The sequence below is a fragment of the Diceros bicornis genome, chromosome 6 (assembly GCF_020826845.1).
Source record: "Diceros bicornis minor isolate mBicDic1 chromosome 6, mDicBic1.mat.cur, whole genome shotgun sequence".
Taxonomy (NCBI): Eukaryota; Metazoa; Chordata; class Mammalia; order Perissodactyla; family Rhinocerotidae; genus Diceros; species Diceros bicornis.
In genome coordinates this window covers 29,463,540-29,485,382 of record NC_080745.1, presented here as the reverse complement: position 1 = coordinate 29,485,382, position 21,843 = coordinate 29,463,540, and the positions used below count along the sequence as shown (strand labels likewise).

Sequence of the window (21,843 nt, the reverse complement as noted above, 5' to 3'; positions counted from 1 at the left end):
AGGCTCCTTCACGTGGGGATGAAAGAAGGAGACGGGGTGAGGTGGGGAAGAAAAGAGCCAACTCGTCACTTTATCAAACACAGGCAAAGACTGTCTGCGGCAGGAAGCTGCTGTCCGGCACACACACAGAGCATATAAAATAGCCTTTCTTCTGGGGAAGCTGGGCGTGAGATGCTTCAGGAACCCGTGCCAAACCACTGGCAAACAGAATGGGGAGAGGCCACCTCTGCAGGCCCACCCCGGGCACCCACACCCTGCCACTGCCCAGGCCTGCATGGACATCTCGTCTCCTTGGAGCCTGGGACTTGGTGAAGGTGAGCTGAAAGGCTCAACCTCAGCTTCCAGAAATAATTAAATACACTCAGAGCTCAAGAAGCCGCAGACAAGAAAGAGATTCAGTGCCCAAAATATAAACGTAACCATGTGGAATATTAGTCAACTCATCAGCAAGAGTCTGTTGAATGCTCGTTTGTTCATTCATTCACCAATGTCTTCCAAGTGCATCCCCTGTGTCAGGCTGCATGCTTCGTTCCGGGGCACAGAGGTAAATGAAGCCCACAGTCCAGAGAGTGCGGAATCCTGAAGGACCAGAGAAAGGAGCTTACAACCTAGCTGGAGAGCTGAGCAAGTGAAGCAACACAGAATTCTCCAGGGCTCATCTCCACCCCCCACCTAACATAGCACTTTGTGTAAGGTGGGTTCAACAGTGGGCTGGAATATATCTGCTTCTGCTAAATGGCATCCTTCCACCTGGATCCATGATAAAAATGGTGGCCACTACCTATTGTGTATTTTTCCCGGGCTAAGTAGAATTTTCTCTGTGGTCTGCATCCTACAGGCAAGGGCAGAGGCTTGCGGAGCGTAGAAAACTTGCCCAAGACCACACAGCCCATCAGTCCTTGTGCCCCAAATCCCACGCTCCTTCCTCCTCACCACACAAGCAGAGGAAGGAGCAACCACGTCCGCCCCTCACCCAGCACCCCCAAGGAAGCACCACCAGGACTGAAGCCCTGGGATCCCCCTCATAGCCTGACCTGGTTTGACACAAGTGGCTGATGAGCAAAATATTTGCTTAACCGCATGACTGTGGCAGAATAAACTTGAGACAAGAGGAAGTAGGAGGTGGGAAAGAGAGAGGATCCGGAAGTCTTCCTGGAGTTCAGCGTATAGAAAGATGTTTTCGGTGCCTCAGAACACATAATCCCCAGTAGAGGAAAAAGTCTGAGGACAAACAACACATGTTATGTAAACCTTAAAACAGGCACCTGGCCTACCTCCACGTATCAGAGAAGCACTTATTCCTAAATGGGAGAAACTGTCAAATAAGAAATAAGCGCACTCAGGTGGGGAGGCTGAGGTTCGACAAGGCCCTTCTTCTTTGCCCTCACAGTCCAAAAGGTCCTCTGGTCCATTCACAGCTCACCAGGCCCCTATGGGCATTCACAGGACAGGAAGGCTGCCCCAAACAGAAGACAGACAGGCCCACCAAACCCAAAAGCCTCTTCACAGACCCTCAGCCTTCTGGGAGAAGCGCTTTCCAGGCCCTCCACAACTTGTCTTCCCTTTTGTCCCCTCTGCTATTGTCTCCATCTGCCTGAGGTTGTGGAAGGTGAGCGGTGCAGGGCAGAACATTTAGAAGCAAAACCAAAATTATTACAAAAACACAGGGGATTGCTGGAGTCGCAAGGGACCCTTGGAATCGCCTCATCCAATTCTCATTTTAGAGGGGGGCCAACTGAGGCCCCCTCGCTTTTAAAGTGAAGTCTCCCATACTCCAAAATTCTTCCTCTCCCCTCCCCTCCATTTCCTCCCTTCCTCCTCCTTCCTACAGTGGGGTGGGGATGGAGGGTGATGCCGAGGCAGAGGGAAGGAAGCATTTCTCACTCCACTTTTCTTTTACCCTAAGCTCTGCCTCCATATGGAGTGTCCCAAGGAAAGTGACCTCCTCACTGTTGGCCCATCTTGGTACTCACTGCTGGTCCCACTACCGTGCTTCCTCCAGCAGCCGCCTCCTCATCCCAGTGGCATCCTCGCCATGGCCATTGATGAAGGAGAGGGGTCTAAAACAAGCCAACCTCATCATAACAGGAGCCATCTATTGAGCATCAAGAGATGCTAAGTGCTCATGGCGATCACCTCATTTAACCCATACAAAAACCCTATGTGGCAGGTATTTTTAGAATTCACATTTTACCGACGAAGAAAGTAAGCTTGGTGAGATTAAGTAAACTGTCCAAAGCCACCAAACTACTACAAGATAGAGCTGGGATTCAAACCCACCTTTATCCAATTCTAAGGCTAGACTATAAAGTTCAAGCCTGAATTTAAGAGACCAAAGTTAACATTCATTTAAATAAGTGCTGCCCCTCTGCGGTGGCGAGGAGGGAGAGGAAGTTACACATTTACTCCAATGCTGCCAAAACTCAAAGCATCTCTGGAACTTTTCTTTTGAAATCACCTACAGAGGTAATTTACACTCCACCCAGAACCTTTTAGATTCAATACATTATAATTACACATTTGCAGAACCAGAAATACCTTATCCACGTTGGCTTCCTCTCTTATTCCTTATCCGTGCCTGCAAACCACCTCAGATGGTTTCCTGAAATCAAATTGACTCTCCAATACTGAGAGATGTCACCCTAGCCACATTCAAAAGAACGCACCGATGCTATCACAGGCCTGTTCCCAAGGAGAGATCCTCGTTTTCCAGGTACGGATGAAACCATTCATTCTTTCAGTCCTGCATTTATTCAAAAAGCATTTTGTGATGCTGGACACAGTTTTAGGTTGCTAAGGAAACAGAGATAAACATAACAAGGTCCCTGTCCTCTTGGAGCCCTCAACATGGGGACGATACTTCAGACAACTTCTGCAGGGGGGACCTCCACCACCCCAAGCACTGCGGATGCAAAGATGGGCACGCACAGCCCCAGACTTTGGGAACGCTACATTCCAGCAGGGGAACAGGCATGCCAGCCATCCCTCTGGAAGCTGGGTGGACTAGAGTGGAGAGTTATGGAAGACGGAATGACCACCTAGGAGGTTACTGTCATGCTCCATGTTAGGGAAAAGTTGGTCTCCCAATGACAACCAAAGTGAAGAACGAGAATAACTGACACATAGCACTTAATATGTGTCAGGCGCTACTCTATGCAATTAACACGTATTATCCCCCCAACAACCCCATGAAGTGGTTACTCTGATTAGTCCCACTTTCTAGGGTGAGTAAACTGAGGCCCAGAGAGGTAAAGCAACTTGCCAAAGGTCTAAAAGTCAGCAAGTAGCAGAACTGTGATTTGAGCCCAAGTAGTCTGGCTCCAGAGGACATGCTCTTGGTAACTATACTGAACCAACTAGAATGAGAGATGATGCTCATTTGGACATGTACGTCCTGGTCCACTGGGTTTTAGAAAAGCGGCCACATTACTCACGTTATTACTCACGTCCAAACCGTATTGTCTCAGCAGTGAACTCTCGAACTCTCTCTGCTAAAACATGAAATTTGAACCGGGTGGAATACGCTAAGGTGAAGTGACGTGTCCCGGGGTGAAGCCTTTCACCACAGGAGGGAAGAGGAGCGATCCGGGAACCACTCTCTGCCGTCCACTCCCCTATGCTCTCGACGTTCCAGGAGAAGAGCCACTTACGGTAACACTCAAAGCGGGAGAGAGCTGAGGGGCAGACGATGCTTTCAAATCATAGGGGCCAGCACAGGCAACCACTGTCAATTCACCACCCCTTACCATGACGAATCAGGGACAACGTGACAGCCAAGACACCTTTGTTCTCTTTGGAATGTGGAGAGAGGAGGCAGTTAAGCCCCTTGGTCCCTTTGTTCCTGAAAGTGTTTAAGAAGCAGAGTAGCTTATAAACACAGAGGCAGGGACAAGAAGAGGGAAAGCTGAGGAACACCAGAGCAGCATAGGAAGCAGCTAAGAGTTAACCCTGGAGCCAGGAAATCCTGGGTTCAAATGGAGTCCCCCATCACTTATTAACTGACGCCCCTTGGGCAGGTGCCATAACCACTGCAAGCCTCAGTTTTTGCTCATCTGTAAAATGGGGATGATGATGATAACACCTACACCATAGGCTTATTGAGGATTAAGTGAGATAAAACATCTAGAGTGCTTAACACCACATCTGACACCTCGCAGCACCCAGTAAACATTCAGTATTATTACTGCCTCATGGTAATTGTTAATTATGGCAGAGCCAGCTGTGGACGGCAGAAGCCCTCACCGCAGTTCTCCCCCAGCATGGCACTCTGGAGCCCCTTCTGCAGCCTGGGTGTTCTCCAAATCCATTTCCTACTCCTCCTGGGAACACTACTACATTTCCCAGGATCCCTTGCAGTGAAGGTACCACATGTCTGAATTCTGGCCAATGGACTGTGTGGGCAGAAGTGGTATGAATGACTTCCAGAATTACTCCCACAAAAACCGTACCTCATGATCCCTACTTCTCATTCCTCATCTGTCAGAGGGATGCAGAGGACTCAGCAGAGACCTTCAGGGCCACCTAGAAGATGGCAGGTCCACAGGTGTAAGGAGCCAAGTTCCCTGAACGACTGCATGGAGCAAGTCCCCATATGCATCCCCCCCCACACACACCCCCCATCAGTGGTACCTCATATGAGCAATACATAAACTTCTGTATTAAATCACTGACATATTGGGGTTGCTTGTTACAGCAGCTGGCCTAGCCTGACTAATACATACAGTTAATCAAGCCTCAAGATGCACTCACAGGTCCCTGTTGGCTCACTGCTTCCACAATCACTGCATGAACCACAGAGTCTAGATAACATACCATGCTCCAAGAGAGAAATTAGCCAGTGAGGAAGAGCCAGCAGTAACTCAAGAGAAGCAAAGGAAGGACCACTAGTCTAGAAGAAATGGGACAGCCCAATATTACTACACAGCAATACTCCTGTGCTCACGGTCAGCTACAGGTTCTCCATGAAAACAGTCCAGTGCAGCAGAATGAGCACGGTCTTTGAGGTCAAGCAGCCCAGAATCCATATCTGCCCATGACCTACCCAAGAAAGCGACTGAACATCTCTGAGCTCCGTTTCCACACCTGCACAATGCAGATAATAACACCCGCCTCCATGTTCTGTGACATCACGTTGGTATCTTGAAATCAGCCATGGGGGGAGTATTTACACCACGGGAACCGACAAATGCTACAAATAGGGGCTTTTTTCCTGGAGATCCAGTTGTTAAACACTTACCAGCACATCACCAGATAAATAGGAATCAGTTAAGAGAAATAGGAGAGGAAGGACAAGGAAAGAGAATTCCAGGCAGAGTGGATAGCATGTGCAAAGGCCCAGAGGCATAAAAACAAAAAATTTAATGAAATGAAGGAAGTCCTATATGGCTGGGTGCAGGGAGATTGGGAAGAGAGGCTAAGAGGAACCTAGAGAGAGAGGCAAGAGCTGGATCTTGTGGAAGGACTACCCTAAATAGTAGTTATTTATTCTAGTCATCTATTGCTGGGTAACAAATCACCTCCAAATTTAGTGGCTTAAAACAATCCTTTATTTTATTCATGATTTTTAAGTCATGAATTCAGGCAAGGACGAGCAGGCTGGTTCATCTCTGATTTACGTCAGCTGGGGTTGGAGGATCACTTCCAAGATGGGTCTTTCCACCATGTCTGGTGCCTTGGTGCTCCTTGGAGAGTCTCTCTCTCTCCCCACATGTGGCATCTCATCCTCCAGGGCCTCTGCATGTGGCCTGGACTTCTCACAGCAATACTACCTGTGCTCAGAGCAATCAGACGCAAGGGCTCAGGGCAGTCAGACTTCTTATGTATGGTGGCTGGCTTCCCAAAAGCCAGTGTTCCAAGAGACCAAGAGGGAAGCTGCAGCGTTCTTCTAACCTCGCCTCAGAAGGCACAGTGTCACTCCCACCACATTCTACTGGTTACAAGCAAGTCTCAGAGCCAGCCCTGATTCAAAGGAGAGAACCACCCAAGAGCATGAATACCAGGAGTTGTGGTGCATCGAGGGCCTTCTTCGGAGACCAGCTGCCACACCAGTATTGATCAGCCAACATTCACTGCCCTCTCTCCAGGACCACCCGCCAGGCACAGGGTGAGTTCAAAAAAGGAAAACTACCAGCCCTGTCCACAGGGAACATCAGATGGACAATCTCCACATGAGATGGAGAGGACAAACAGAGTGCAGAGCATCAAGGGAGAGAGCAAGACCTGACTCGGGTGGGTTTTCCAAGAAGGTGACATTCCCAGCAAGTGAGCTAAGCCTTGAAGGATGTGGAAGACAAAGCGAGGATTGGAAGGGAAGGAGCGGGCCATCCCTGAGGTCATGCCCAGCCTTCTATCACATCTGGACCATGGCCTGGTCCAGGCTGGGCCATCTCCACATTTCCCAGTACAGGCATGTCACTCAGGCCTGGGGACTCTGCAGCAATGGTCAGGCAGCTGTGCCAGCTTGTCACTAGGCCCATGAGCCGATCCAATGCACCAGGGCTTGGGAGGGGCAGTGGACTGTGGACCTGTTTACTCTGGCTCGACCTCCTCACCCAGAACCAGCAGGCACCATGGCCGGCAGAAAGGCCAGTTATGCAATCACAGCTGCCTGCCAGCCTCAGAGACCCGGCCTGGCCACTGAGCCTGGTAGTGAGACTACTGTGGCCTACCAGGCAGGCCTGGGCTCTGACTGCCATTTCCGTACAGGCGCAGGATGCTCTGCTGACAAACACCTGGGGACAGCAGGGGCCGTGGGAGGGAGCTAAAAATAGCACAGCTGGCAACAGAGAAGCCTTTTCCAAATCCTCCGGGTCCCGTTACATCTCATCTACAGGCCTTAGGGACACACTCGGGCAGGCACCCAAGCATTCACCCATCTCAAAGGCTCGTGCTAAGAAGAAGCGTGGGGGCCTGGGAGGCCTCCAATGTCACATCAGGAGCCACAAAGTGGTCAGAGTCATGGAAACAGTCTGTCCTGGGGGCTGGGCCCAGGGATGGCCAGGCTGGGTCTGCCTTCACACCCCCGTTCCCCAGTGGGCTCTCTCTAGCCACCCCCTCTCTGACCACTTCTTAGTGTTGTCCCCCTTTTCTGAATTTCAAGTTCTTAATGCTTCTGTTACTCATTTTGCCATTAAGAATTATGGGCCTTGCACTGTGTTTTTAATTTCTCATGTGAGTCTATTATACCAACCCAGTGAGATGCCTAGAAAAACCATGATATGAATGTGTAGGCTGTGCACTGCACAATTCCAGGGGATTCGCTCATGTCTACGAAGTGAATGGTGCCCCTGGAATCATGTAATGTGGCTACTGGCATTGCCAGGGAGGAAACAATGTGTTCCACAAGCCTGCATCCCTGGGAAAAGCACAGCCATGCTGACAAAGATTCGCAGACTGACCAGTTCATCTCCTGGTTCCCAAACATTCCGTGCATGTTTGGCAGGCACGAGGCCTCAATGCCCAATGGTCTAGAAAGAAATCCATATTGTGATACAATAATGTATTTCCAGGCTGTGGAGGTAGAGAGGAGCAAGGAATCGACCTTCCTAAGGCGAGGCAAGATTCATAACCACTGAATGAGTTACCACCACCTTCTTCTGAGTGTGCAGATTAAATTCTATGTCCCAACGACATCCCAAATGCACTTTATTTATAACAGATCAGAGAATTCAGATATATTTATTTGCTTTTCATAGAATTCCCATTCTTTTAACAACACAGTTTCTGAGTTTGAGATATGAGCAAATAGCATGTGGGAATAATAAGGCATCATTCCACATCACGATGTGTAGGTCCATGGTTTAATGATAGGACTTTGCTGGTGGATGTTAAACTTTACCATGCCTCCATGCTTTCCTGCATGTGCATGCACACACACACACCCCGCCTCTTAAGTTTTTAAAAATATGTTTGAATTCTGCATTCTATTCCTAATATTCTCCATGTATGTGTTAATAATAAAAATAGTGTTTTTATCCAAAACTTCAAGGAAGATTGATACTCAGAAAAATGCCCCAATATTTATTCTGTGCCTCCACATACATATGGTACATGTGCCATAGTTCATAAAGTACAATATGTATTATCTGATGTGAGTCTCATCTCATAGCAGCCCTAGAATTGTGCAGTGAGCAACCTGCACAACTGCGCACAGCACATGTGCCTATCGGATAGAGAAAAGGTGATTATACCACTACAGGAGGTATAACTGTAGTTGCACAGTGCAGGGGTTAGACACATGGGCTCCACTGCCCACCTGCCGGCACTGAAACCTGGCTCTGCCCCTCACTACTGTATGACCCTGGGCAAGTTACTCACCCTCACCATGCCTCAGCTCCCTAATCTGTAAAGTGAGGGTGATAATACCCTCTACTTCACTGGGCTGTTGTGAGGATTAAATAAGACAATACATAGAAAGAGCTTAGAAACTACCAGACACATAGTAAGCCCTCAAAGTTATCCAAAAATATATATATATTTATTCTCTATGCCTCAGTCTTCTAATTTGTAGAATGGGGATTATAAAACTGTTTACTCCATAGGACTGTTTTGAGGATTAAATAACATAATAAACATAAGGAGCTTAAAACAGCGCTTAATGCTTAGTAACTACTCAAAAAAGCTTGTTGTTAATTTTTTTTTTCCTAGGAAGCCAGTTACTCCAGGTCACATAGAAAGACTTACCAAAACAGCAGCACCAGTAAGTGTGGAGATCAAGGCAGTGTCTGAGGAGGAAGACAGAATGTTTGAGAACAATTGCTGTTTCCTAAAACAGGTGGTGGACAGGATATATTAGGGATCAGAGGTCTTTGTCCTGAATCCATTCTTTCGGAGGTCGGGAGGTAAACAGGAGCACAGATGAAGAGGCCCCAGGGACGGAGGGAGAAAGAACAGGACCGCCTCACGTGCTAGTTTCTCTTTTCACCACTAAAACCATTTTAAAGCCCTGCCTGGCACATAAACAGCAGCATCCCTGGAGAAAGCTGTTTCAGTTTCATTACCGTCTGTGTTCACAGAGTACAAATAGAAACCTTCACGATTTTATTAGTTTCCATGCAACTCAGGAGAGATTTGAGCAGTAACACTTCAGCTCCTGACTTAAAGAAGGGACCAATTAAAAAACACAGTGCTTGCACTGCCTGCCACTGGAAAATGAAAAGGTTCCCTGAGTTTTAAAAATCTCTGTCATCTCTGATTCATGGTCATACATCAACTATTCAGTACTGCAGATACAATAACTACTGCTTCAATTTTTAGCTTATTTTGCACGAAATATTTGCAGGCTGTCTGTACTGCGCCCCCCGCCCCGTGCGCCCCCCAATTAAGAGTTAAACTACAATACAGAAAAATCTAACATGTATTTTTGTCTGGGCTTCATCAAGTCCTACACAATCACCAATTCACTCGATAACACCCAAAAGCTACCTGGCACACTGTGGATCTATGAAGTGTTAATGTAATGTATTTGTGACAAGTTAAAATTTAATACACGGCCCCAGTAGCACAATCTAATTGATGTTATGTAACCTAAGAGACTATTTACTAAGTTCTCCTGTACTGGCTGCTCACGATGTGGGGGGAATTTTATTTCAGAAGTTATTAAGTGTGTGGATCATTCCTTCAGACACTCGCTCCATTGCCACAGAAGCTCCGGTCACCTTCTCCCTGCTTTTGGCGGCTGGAACGCTCCGTGGAACAGGCCTGAGATGATCATTCTCGCTCCACGGTTGCCTTCTGGGGCCAGTTAAGGAAAAGCGTCAAAGTTAGTTGACTTGCATGACCTCCTCTTTAATCAAATGTTTCTTTTTATGCCCAGCCTCAACAAAGCCAGCCTGTCATAGTACACTATTTATAGTCTTAATCAAAGACGTTTTCAACCTTTCTCCCACACCAAAAATTAAAATTAAAACCTCAATAGGGGTGTGGCTATGTCATTAGAAGAAACAGCAGAGTCACAAAAACCCATTTCTGAGACTTTTTTTTTTAAATGACAAGTTTGATGGTATTTCCAATGCGGCTTGTGTCCCCAGAATGTAATACTTAAATATGCCACCTCATCAAAGTCAATATTGAAGTTCCGGGGACACATCAGTCAAATTTCACTCTTGTGATTTTTAGTGGAACCAGAACCACTCCCTGGGCCGATTGCCTTAAATACGCTAGTCTTGGGTTCTTTCTCAGATAAAAATGATAGCTTTGAAATCTGATTTAAGGCACGGCTGTATATTGAAATCATTGAAGCAGAGAGCATGCGACATATGAGAAAACTGGGGCCCAGAGACAACGACCTGCCTAAGATACCACAGCTACTCATACGTCAAAAGCAAAAGCCCAGTAGTCCTTTAACTTCACTCTAAGAACAGACACCATTAAACCAGACTCTACGGGCAGAAAGAGGGTTGTTCTGTCTGTTCTGCTCTCGATGTGGATACTATCTAAATCAAACAAGACCAGCCTGGGCAATTCTCATGGGACTGCCACTCACCAATCCTTAGAGGACGAATATTAGCTGCCCCACCGACCAAAGAGAGCACCATGGTGAAGAATGTGTCTGGAAAGAAAATATGCCCAAAGATGATGGTCATCTCCAGGAAGTGGGATTTGGAGGGATTTTTTTCTTTCTTTTCTTTTTTTTTTTTTTATTTATAAGCGTGGAAAAACAGACATAACATAAAATTACCATCTTTATTTTTAAGTGTACAGTTCAGTAGTATTAAGTATATTCACATTGTTGTGAACTTTTTCATCTTGCAAAACTGAAACTCTGCCTATTAAACAACCACTCCTCATTCCCCAGTCCTCCCAGCCCCTGGCAACCACCCTTCTACTTCTGTCCCTATGAATGTGACTACTCTGGGTGCCTCATATAAGTACAATCATACAGCATTCATCCTTTTGTGTCTGGCTTATTTCACTTAGCATAATGTCTTCAAGGTTCATGCCTGCTGTAGCATGTGTCAGAATTTCCTTCCTCTTCCAAGATGAACAATATTCCATTGCATGTATAGATCACATTTTGTTTATCCATTCTTCCACTGATGGACATTTGGGTTGCTTCCACCTCTTGGCTATTATGAATAACGCTGCTATGAACACAGGTGTACAAATATCTTCTTTTGGATATGTAAACAGAAGTGGAATTTCTGGATCATATGGTTATTCTATTTTTAATTTTTTTGAGGAACCACCATACGATTTTCCATAGTGGCTGCATCATTCTACATTCCCACCAACAGTGCACAAGGGTTCCAGTTTCTCCACATCCTTGCCAACACTTGTTGTTTTCTGGGTTTTTGATGGTAACCATCCTGATGGGTGTGAGGTGTCTTTTCTTTTAACTCCTCTCTATACTGCCTACATTTTCTACAATGAACATATAGTACGCTTAAGATTAAGGACAAAGGTGTAAAACACTGAAGTTGAAGAAGAAATCTGATGGGGAAAACAGTGTTGCATATGAACTTACGAAATGGATTTCTTTTTTAAGACTGAAGCAAACCCTGGACTTCTATGGGTTCAGCTAGAGACACCATTCCTACACCGTTAGGAATCTCATCCCCCAATCGGCTGCGGCTGCCACAACCCAGGGGAGAAGTGGCCGTAATTCACGGGTAGCTAAAACAATTCCTCTAAGCACCAGGAGGCAAGTATTCCCAGATGCACAAAGAAGAAAAACAACATATAATGCTGTTGCCAGCTCATGCTGGTCCTGAAAACCCCCAGCACTTGGATAAACCCTTTCATCTTCCAAATCTTTCCTTCAAGCCTTAGAGCCCTCATCTCTGAGTTCTCCATTTGATTCTCATAGGATGCCCACTTTTTCCCCTTTCAGCCACAAAAGGTCCACTTTCCAAAGTCTCAAATAGGAAGATTCTGCTCCCATATAACACGCACACAAATAACCCCTAGCGTCAGGGCCACAGGGCCACACAGGCAGCCGCCAGCACTTAATTAGATGGAACTTCTCACTTGAAAAGCTAAAATCTTCCAAAAGTGAAATCACTCTTTCCACTGGTCTTTAAATAACGCATCACTCCTTGGAGGTGAGGTCAGTTGTCAGAATTTACTCATTAAGCCAAAGGTGGAGGGACTAAAAACAATATCCACCCCATTATATATTTATCCAACCTCTAGCTCCCAGAAGAGAGAGTCTATTTTCTTTGTGTGAACATCTCCCTCGCCTTCTCCTCTTGTATGTTCTTTTCTTTTCTGGTTTCTTTCTGTTCAACAAAATGTCAGCAGTGGTATAGAGAAGCCCAGAGGAGCAGAGACAGATGAGCAGCGGGGAGGAACAACCCCAATCTAGGGAGCAGCTGTATTTAAATGACGCAAAAAGAGGCTCAAGATAGCTGTCTGTTCTCTCTCCTTTGGGGAGAGCCAACACCTAGAAAGCAGAGTCCAACTCAGGCTTCTTAACAAAGGATCCGCACTCTACGTCTGGATTCCTGGCATGGCCCCAAAATCACATCTGCTCTCAGCCAAGCTCAGGGCTAAACTGTGAAGGAAGCAAAACTTTGGAAACCATCAGGGCACGTGCCAGTGATGAAGAGGCCCAGGGACAGCCAAAACCCGTAGCTTCTGACAGGACCCGACAGCTCTCAGAGGGTAAACTACCAGAACCAACCACTGAAATGGGCCGTTTTCCAAACTCTGGGGAATGGGGCAAGGGGAAACCTCACCACCTTAGGAGAAGAAGGACCCCAGAAGTCGTGAGAGAGGAAAAGAATGTGGCCTGCATAGGAGCAACCAAGTTAAGGGCATTCTATGTCTCAACAACATTGTGACATCTAAACACCACCCAGCTCTGGGCCTTCCTGGGCCGGATTTAGAATTTGAAATCTATCATCCATCAAGACTTGTTCTGTGTCCTGGAAACAGACCAGAAGCAAAGAGGGGTGCAAGGAGAAAGTTTTTGCATGCATTCTAAGGTGGGTTTGTCCCCAGCGGAATGGTGTCCTCAGGAGATCATGAACACCCTCATCCCTCTGGCGAGGGGGCAGAGGGCTCCCCCCCAGCACTGGCTCCGGGGAGGAAGTAGGACCCAGGCCCCATAGCTCCCTTCCACCACTATGACTTTGTAATTCCATGTGCTTCTAAACCTGCAAGATCAAGCCTCTATTTGTTGTCCACTAACCTGCACACTTCAGTCCCTCTGCTCCTGGACTTAGCAGGACTCACTAGGGAAGAATGGAAGTAAAGCAAACGATGAAGAGCAGAAGGAAGGCATACAGGCTTCCCTGCTAATTACCTTTGAAATGCCAGAGTCAACCAGATCTGACCCCGAGAAAGCCTGGTAGGGAGGCCAATGAAACAGCATAAAGAATACAAACTAAATGAGATGTTTTAAATAATTTCACTTTTGGCCATGTAAAGAAGCATTAGTCATGCAGGTACCAAGATCTTAGAGGGAGAAGATTCGGAGGCTGGGTTGATGATGTGAAGTATATCCATTCTGGACCTGGAGTGACAATTACATTTCCAAATTGGCAATTAGATATAATGTCCCAAAGACGATCAGCAAATCATGCCGAAAACAAAGCAAATTCCATCTTCAAGTAGCCATGCTTTCAAAGCTGTCCTTCCTTCCCCTGCCTGACTCATCCACCTCACCAACAACTGCTCATCATGAACTAAATCCTTGTTATCCACTGGTCAAGAGAGACTGGGGTGGCATGAATAATTAAAATCCAGGAATGACTCAAACATTGTTTTGTCACCAAATCAAGCCCATCTCTTTCACCCAGTTTCTCCATAGCTTCTAGCAAATTACCCAAAAAGGCAGGAAAATGTGTTTGCACTGACTACACTCCCACCCAGCCCCCAGCTAAGCACCACGCAAAGGGTCCTCCCAACATATATGCGTGCTTGCGCTTACATGACTCAGCTCCCGCCCCCACTCAGAGACCACACATGTGCACACCCGTGAGAAGACAACTGTTTCTTTCCCTCCCACCCTGTCAAAAGAAAGTCAGAACTGGGTCTTCTTTTTCCCCTAGCACCTAGCTCGGTTTCTGCCACACAGTATGCACTTACTGCGCAATAAAAGCAAAAACAACAACAATAATAACCGTAGGATTTATTTGAGAACCTATTGTGTGCTGGGCCTTATGCCAAGCCCTTCTTCGTTGTGGCTGTTGAAGATGCTCATGGTTTATTCCAGGTAATCCTCGTTGATGATGGAACAACATAAAAAAGCACATCTCAAGGAACAAGTCCCTAACAGTATGAGCTGTGAAAAACCTTGCTATGGTGAGAAAAGGAGCTACTTTCAATTTCAACCTGCTGGAATTCTTGAGAAGTACAACTGGAGGGTTGCACAGCACAGGGCCACACGTCTCTCTCCACTCAGTGACCAAGTCTTGAACCTGAGCCTTTCAGGTTGAAGCGTCCATTTGCGAAGGCCCACCCAGGGCCCTATGGAAAATCAGGCTGGCAGTTTTGCTGCCCGCTGACTTCAAACACTCCAAAGGGAGTGGCCAGCAGCTGGCTACCTGGAGTATCACCACAGTGCAGCCCCGGCTACACCATAAGCATTTAATTTTGCAAGAAGGTGGTTTGGCTGAGTTGCCATGCTGGACTTCGGAAAGCCTCACCCCTTGCAGCATGACCAATGGCACAAGGGAGAGCCCACACGTTGATGGGCATCACGCAGACCACACCCTGTGCATCTGCAGAACGCTGCCCTGGCCGCCTCAGTCCAACTCCAAACCAACAGTGCTCGTGGGTTCCTTGGGAGCAGGCGCCCGCACAATCAGCTTGAGCAATACACGTCCAGACGGAAGCACAGCAACCCAGAGAGGCCTGAGCAGTTTTCTTGACCTGGCTGTCCTAGCACAGCAAACCTGCCTCTCTCATCCTGCTCACAGCTGAAGAGCTGGGAATTTCCATTTAAAAGTAGGCGTGTCTTCAGGGAGGGACGGCTTGGAGACTGAGGAATGGACCAGAACCTTGCTCCTCAAAGTGTGGTCTGCACAGCATCGGCATCACCTGTGTCTTGTTCAAAATGTAGAATCCCAGGCCCCACCCTGGACCTTCTGAATCAGAATCGGCATTTTAACAGTTCCCGGGGTGACTCGTGTGCATATTAAGATGTGAGAAGCCCCAAGACTAGATGGACTAGATGCTCTCTCCAGCCCTCGGAGGCGGAGATCTGATACCCCAATCGAACGTTCCTTGAGCCTTCTGCCCAGAGTGCTAAGACACCCCTAACTCTGAGGGTGGGGCCCCCAAGTTTCCTTCTTCATGTGCCCAGGGCCAGGATTCCACCCACTCAAGAAGCATTTCAAAAAGGGAGACTCTGGATCGGCTCTTGCTGTGCACAGAACGGCTGTGGAACCATGGAGGTCCTGCAGGATGCCTGACCTTGCCTGACCCCGGCATGTCTCCAGGAAGACCAGTGTTCTTCGCAGGGCCCCGAGTGCTGCAGCATCACAGCACGCACATAGCCTTTTCGCCGGAACCACAGAGGCGTCCCTCCAGGGGCTCTACAGCTCTGAAGTCCCAGGAACGTGGTGTTGGCTGCTGTGATTCGCAGGTTAGCACAGCCACTGCCACTGTGAGCTGGGACACCCCTGCTGCCCACTTTGGGAAGGAGGTCCTGGCACTGCAATCCAGTGCCAATCTGCTTGCTTCAGCACCAGGCTTCTCTTGCCCTGGCAAGAGAGAGAGACTCAGAGCAAGCACTTACTCCCTACTACCAGGCACCCAGCAAATGTCCCCATCCAGGGAAGAAGACATTGGTGAGGCAAAGAGGGGCCTCCTTGGCCTTGCCCTTGGAATCTTTTCTCCCCCAGCCCAAACGTTAAGGCAGCTCTTCCTTTCCTCCTGACGCATGTTTGGACAGGCCGCTGGGCACCTGAAGCAGGGCCAGCCCATGGCCTGCAGTCACCAGTGTCCTCCTAGCAAATGCTATAAGAAGGGTTGGTGAGAGTACCCACCCCTAGGGCTGTGCTCTATTACAATCCCCAATTTGCAGACAAGAAGATTGAGACATAAAGCAGAGAAGTCCTTGCCCAAGGTGACGGGCTGACTCTTGGGTACTGCATGCATCGCAGGCTTGACATCTAGGCAAGGCTGTTCAAGGTGAGCACAGTCAAGAGCAGCAGAACCAATTTCTCTACCACAGGACTTCTCCAAGCCTCTGACGTGACTCTCCAAGGGGTGGCTCAGGTATGCCACGACTCTCAATTTGTTTTCACGAGGTAACTTCAATGGCAAGTACACCACAGAACACACTTTGGGAAACACTGCTCTAGGGGCTGTCAAGGTAAAGCTGGTCCGAGTAGAGAGCACCCTGGTTAGGAAACTGTCACATTATCAGGCGAACAGGACTGGGGGCTCTGGACTGGGGATAACAGGGATGGAATTCAGCCCTTCTCAAGGGACACTGGACAGTCACACCTGCCCACGAGACCTTTCATTCCTACTACGTCTACAGCTCCTGGAGCCCACAATGCCAGTCCACTGACTTCCCCACCGTCAAAACACAAGCTATCCTGCCAGGCCATCATCCATGGACCCTTCCTTGGCTGCCCCTCCTCAATCTTCTGGCCTTACAACAGCCAAGGGCCTTGAGTCCAAATCTCACTCTGACCCTAACTGGTTGTGTGACCCAAGGACAGTAGACTTCAGGGTTTAGAAATTGCTATTGGCTCAAAAGTTCTATCTGTTGTAGTCTGTGCCCTATCGGGGCCAAGAGTTCAAGGCATCAAAGGGAGAATAACCTCACCACTTTGTGAAGCTATGGCAGCTCCCATCTACAGGAGGCCTAAGTGCCAGGCATTTGCTGGGTGCTGTACACCCATTACTGCCACTCCTTATAAGAATCTTACAAAGTAAGCATCATTATGTTCTTTTTACAGATGAAGAAATCAAGGCTTGCCAGCCAAAGATGCCCTGCTAATAAGTGTGAGATCCACAATTTGCACCTGGGTCTGTCTGATTGCAGAGTCTCTACTAAAAGTGTGCATTTCCACAGAGAGAGCCAGGAATGAGAAGCAAAAGCTCTCTGGACAAGGAGGGTCAGCTGGAGCTCCCCCGTGACTGGGACCTGAGAACTTCTCCAACGCCACCCTAAGTGATCTGATCAAAAAGGATGATCTGAAGGTCGTCTGATGCAGCCAACTCCCGGGACAAAACAAAGCACCAGGGCCAATCTGGAATCAAGAATTCTGAGGCCCTGAAGCTCCAGCCCTGATTGGATGCATCAGGCCAGACCCTGTGTAATTACCCAGCCGTACTGGGAGCTGATATTTACATTAGTCACGAGCCTGACAGAGAAAACGTGTTGTTTTCTCAGACACAGCCATGGAGACAATACCTCAATAATTCATGACATGCAGACCAGCCTCCACCAAGCCCAAACTTCTACGGGGACGACAGCTCAAACAGAGAGCAGGAGGCAGTCCATGCCCAGCCACATTCAGGCCGCTCGGCAAACCACAGCTCCACCAGGAAGTTGGCCTCAGTTTCCCCAGACATTTAAAGAGAAGCAGACTGCATGCTGGAAGAAGAGCAGAAGATGGGAATAAAGACATATAAGTGCTCAGAGGCTGAATTCCTAAAGGAATTGCAAACCACATTCTCAGCTAGAAACTTTACCCATAGTTCGTCAACTCCTTTCACTCTCCGACACTGAATCACAGAGCAGGAAGGGACGTTAGAACTCAGAATTCAATCCCCACATTTTAAACACAAGAAGAGAGACCAAGAGGTTAAATGACTTCTTCAAGGTCACCGCTTTATTCAAGCTGCCAGAGCAGCTCCCTGTTCGCTACAGTGTGTGACTGGATTGGACCTCAAAATGTCACAGCCAAGGAAACAGACAGTTCTGATGAAATCCAACAGAGAAAAAACAGGAAAGTGAAAAAGTGCAGCGAAGAACACAGGACTGGAATGATTGTGCCCAGTTCCCAACCGGGGGGAAATGTGATTATTTTTCTTTATTTCCTAAACAAATCCACATACCATTCTTTTTAAAATAGTAAAGTCATTCACCATTTGAGATTAGGAGCCAAAGGTCCTAATGATGAGATGCCTCATGATGCACACCCACAGTTCCCGGCACCTTTGATCAAAAAGGATGGTGCAGACCCAGGGGCTGAATGCTTGTGATTCCAGAGCTCCCTGCTGAAACTTATCTCCCACGGAATTTCAGATGCTAACAAGACCCACCTTCCTCCTGACCAAACCATCTTAGGGCTGAAAGAGAATGAGAGTGAACACATCTGAGGGCCGGTAGAATTCAGTGGAAAAGCAGCCTAAGTTTGCTTGGGAAACCTAGCACTAAAATAATTATTCCAAACTTAAGCCAAATGCATTCTTCTGTACAGAGTCTTGACAATTACCAAATACTTGGAAAGCAAAATGAATGAAGGACACAAAACCATGATTGCAGTAAAAATACAAACCTCAAGGGTAGGAAAAAAAGCTTGTAAAACGCCTAAGTTACTATTATGGGTATAATGAGCTGGCTACATACAGTTTAACTGAGCAATCAAGGGGCGGGTATTAAGAGATTCCGGGCATGTTTTAAAATGGACTCTAACGGTATCGAAAGTGACCTGATCTCATTTTACATGCCTCACATCTCCCCAACCAACTGCAAACATCTCTCGTCTCAGGCTGATTCTTTGTAGAAACTTCCAGTTACACTCAACTCCGCAGGTCTCGGAGCTACAAGTAGAGCCAAATATTTGGGGGTTGTTTTCTCTCATGATCATTGCCAAGAACCTACTTTCTTGAGAAAACTGACAGAAGTTCTGCTTGGTCATCATTTAGGAAAGAGATTCTTTATGGGAACGACGCGATTAGCATCTCATCACAGGCACTGCAGCAGCACTGATGTACCCCCCAGAGTAGAAAGACGTTAGAAGCTGTACTCAAAACCCCAGGATCACAAAAACACCAAAACCAACTTTTACTCATTGAAAAAAGTTCTCATTCTGGTCCAGATTGCACAGTTACTTAAGGATAAGAAAGCAGTTAAAAAGTTCACCAAAATCACTCAGTCTAGAGAACATTTGAGACGCACACAACTCTGAGCCACCTTTCCCCTAAGGGCACACTGAATCTCAGTAAAGGAAAGACTCCCAGCACTGAAGACTGGCGGGGAGGCGGAAGAGAGGCAAAGTGCAAAGAAGGCGGCTCTGGGAATCACTGCTTGTCAGGAGGAGCACTGGGCAAGGGGCATGGGCTCGGGGTCTCGTGGTTAGGATTTTGCTTCCTTGGAGGGCTTCTCTGGAATGTGGGTTTTCCACCTTGACAAGTAAGGAGAAGAAAGTTCTATGGTTAGGAAGGGAACTCCAAAGAAAGCTGGCTGGCCAACATCTGGAGGAGGAGGAGAAGGAAGAGAATGGTGGCTTTTCTTTTTCTCCCTTATTTCCAACACACCAGTATTTTCCAAAACACAAATGTGCTGCCACAAAACACAGCTGAGCTCCAGCACTAAACAGGATGTATAATTAATGATCAGAAAAGAGAGCTTCGGTTCACCCCAGTGTTTCACTCATAGCCCCTGGCTTTCCTACTTCTTCCCGTAGCAACTAAGGAGATGGCTACAAGTGGCTGTACCCTGTGGAAGTTGGAGGGGTCCTCTGGATTAACTTTACTAGAAAAGGTGGGAACACTCCACCAGAGATCTGCGTGCCTCTTGCACTGTCCCCCTACTCCCCTTGACCTCCCTTCCCTCTGCAAACGGTGGCGCTGGGAAGTCCCCTAGGATGGAAATTACTCAAACAGAAAGCAGCTCTGCCACTCTTTTTTCCAGTTCTTTCTTTTTCATTCTGCAGTTTTCTATGAAAAACTGCCCCCATCCCTAACCAGAGACGGGGGCGGGGGGACACACACAGCATCTCTAGGGACATCTCTAGGGACACAGCAACAGACCAGGCATTCAGCCTAGCAACCATACATAAGATGTAGTGAGCCTCGGTGCTGGTGGGGGTCTCTGCGCCAGGAATAGCTTAAGCCGACATCCAGCCACCTCAAAAGCGTTGGGGAGGAGGCTCCGCGTGAAGCCGCGGCCTCTGCCGGCTCTCGGGTTGACCTCCCACTCCAGCTCCGCGCCGCTGGTGGCATTTCCGGGGACCTAAACGGGGAGGCCTGGGGCGAGAATACAGAGATCGAAGAACTCGGGGTGGGAATCTGTTCCACGAGAATATCTAAGGGATGGAGAGGGAGGTGACATCAGATTTGCGACCCGGCCACATTCCTAAAGTGGCAGCTTCCATGGGTTCCCTCCAAAACTGGACGGATCTCCCCAACTTTCTTTATTCCCTCCCAAGGTCCCCCACTTCCTCTGGCCATTTCCTCCCTCGGGATTCCCTAGTCCAAAAGATTTTCTCCCCAGCCCAAAGCGTTTTCCTTTCTTTCTGACTCCACGAACTCATCTCCCCAACAGGTTTCTAAACTGCGGGCTGCTGTGCTCCCCCTCGCCCACCTCAAGGAGCTGAGCCGCGGCAGGTGATGCGTGCGGAACACGAACCTAGCGGCCCCCAGCTTCCTCCGTGCCCGCAGGGCTGGCTCTGCCTACCCCACACCACGGAACCGAGGGGCGCGCGTCCCCCACCTCGGCCCCAGCCGCAGCCGCAAACAACCCTACAATAAACAAGGGGACAGGATTGGGCGTCCGCGTCCCGGAGGAGCGCACCGGTTGGGGGCAACTCCTCGCCCCCGGCGCGCCGCCCGCTGCCCCGAGCCGAGGGCGCAGGGAGAGCGGAGCGAAGGGAAGGCGGCGAGAGGAAGGCAGGCAGGGATGGAAGGAGGCAGGGCGCCTTGTGGAGCGAGGAGGTGGGCTGCAGGGGACGCCAAGAAGTGGCGGGGCTGGCGCAGGGGACGGGCGCCCGGGGCACGCGTTACCTTCGTCTTGCCCCCGCAGTGGCAGCAAACGGTCCACAGGTACTTGAGCGTCCGCCAGAGCAAGATGATGAAAAGGCCCCCGAAGAAAGTCACCATGGAAGAGGCCAGGAAAGCCCACCACATGCGTTGGCCCCGGCTGTCGCACGGCACCTCCATGGTCACCGGGATGATGAGCGCATCCATCTTGGGCTCGTGGACCGAGGACGAGGAGGAAGAGGAGGAGGAGGAAGAGGAGGAGGAGGAGGACGCGTCTAGGCTGAGATGGTTCGCGTGGATATTGCTACTCATTCTAAGACTGCTGCCTCCACCGCCGCCGCCGCCGCCGCCGCCGCCGCTGCCGCCGCCGCCACCATTTGCCATAGCTAGCAACGGGCAGCCGGCGCAGGGGCTCGGGGGAGCTCCTCCCGCCGCCAGCGCCACCCCGAACACCCATCCACAGCCATATTGCTGCTACTGCTGCCGCCGCCACGCGCAGGGAGGGGGGCGGGGAGGCGCCTGAGCTCGGGGCGCTGTGCGCGACCTGGCGGGGTGCGCGGAGATATATACAGCGAGCCGCCGCCGCCGCCCGCCCTCCCCCCGGCCACCGGCCCGCCCGCCCGGGGGGGAGGGGGATGGGGCGCGCGGGCAGCTCCCCCTCCTCGGCCCGCGCCCCGCTGGCCCCGGGCTGCGCCGGCCCCGAGCGCCGAGAGCGAGGGGACGCCGCGGGCCGCCCGCGCCCAGGGTCTGCGCCGCCCCCTGGCCCGCCCCGGCTCTGCGCGCGAGCCCGGGTGCCCTCGGAGTCGCGCTGCTTGCCGTGCGCCACGCGTGTTCGCTGCGCTCCGGCCGGGGACCCCCTCCCCGCGCGCCGCCGGCTCCTCGCGCCGCGAACGAGCCGCTCTTTTCTTATTAGGCGGCAGCTCGTTAATAATGTATAATCAGCCCCCTCCGCCCGGACGCCCCCGCGCCAGCCCTCCTCCCCTGGCTGCGCTCGGCTCCCGCTCGTCGACC

General features: G+C 49.4%; 1 protein-coding gene across 1 annotated transcript in view; it reads right to left on the bottom strand.

Annotated features, from left to right (window-relative positions):
* Positions 1–21,316, bottom strand: part of LOC131406898 (calcium-activated potassium channel subunit alpha-1-like) — a 212,431-nt gene extending 191,115 nt beyond the window's left edge. Inside the window, exon 1 of the mRNA XM_058542758.1 lies at positions 20,857–21,316. Within this exon, the coding sequence (XP_058398741.1) occupies positions 20,857–21,216 (360 nt within the window). The 5' untranslated portion in view covers positions 21,217–21,316. The remainder of the gene's footprint in view (positions 1–20,856) is intronic.
* Between the last annotated feature and the right edge of the window lie 527 nt (positions 21,317–21,843).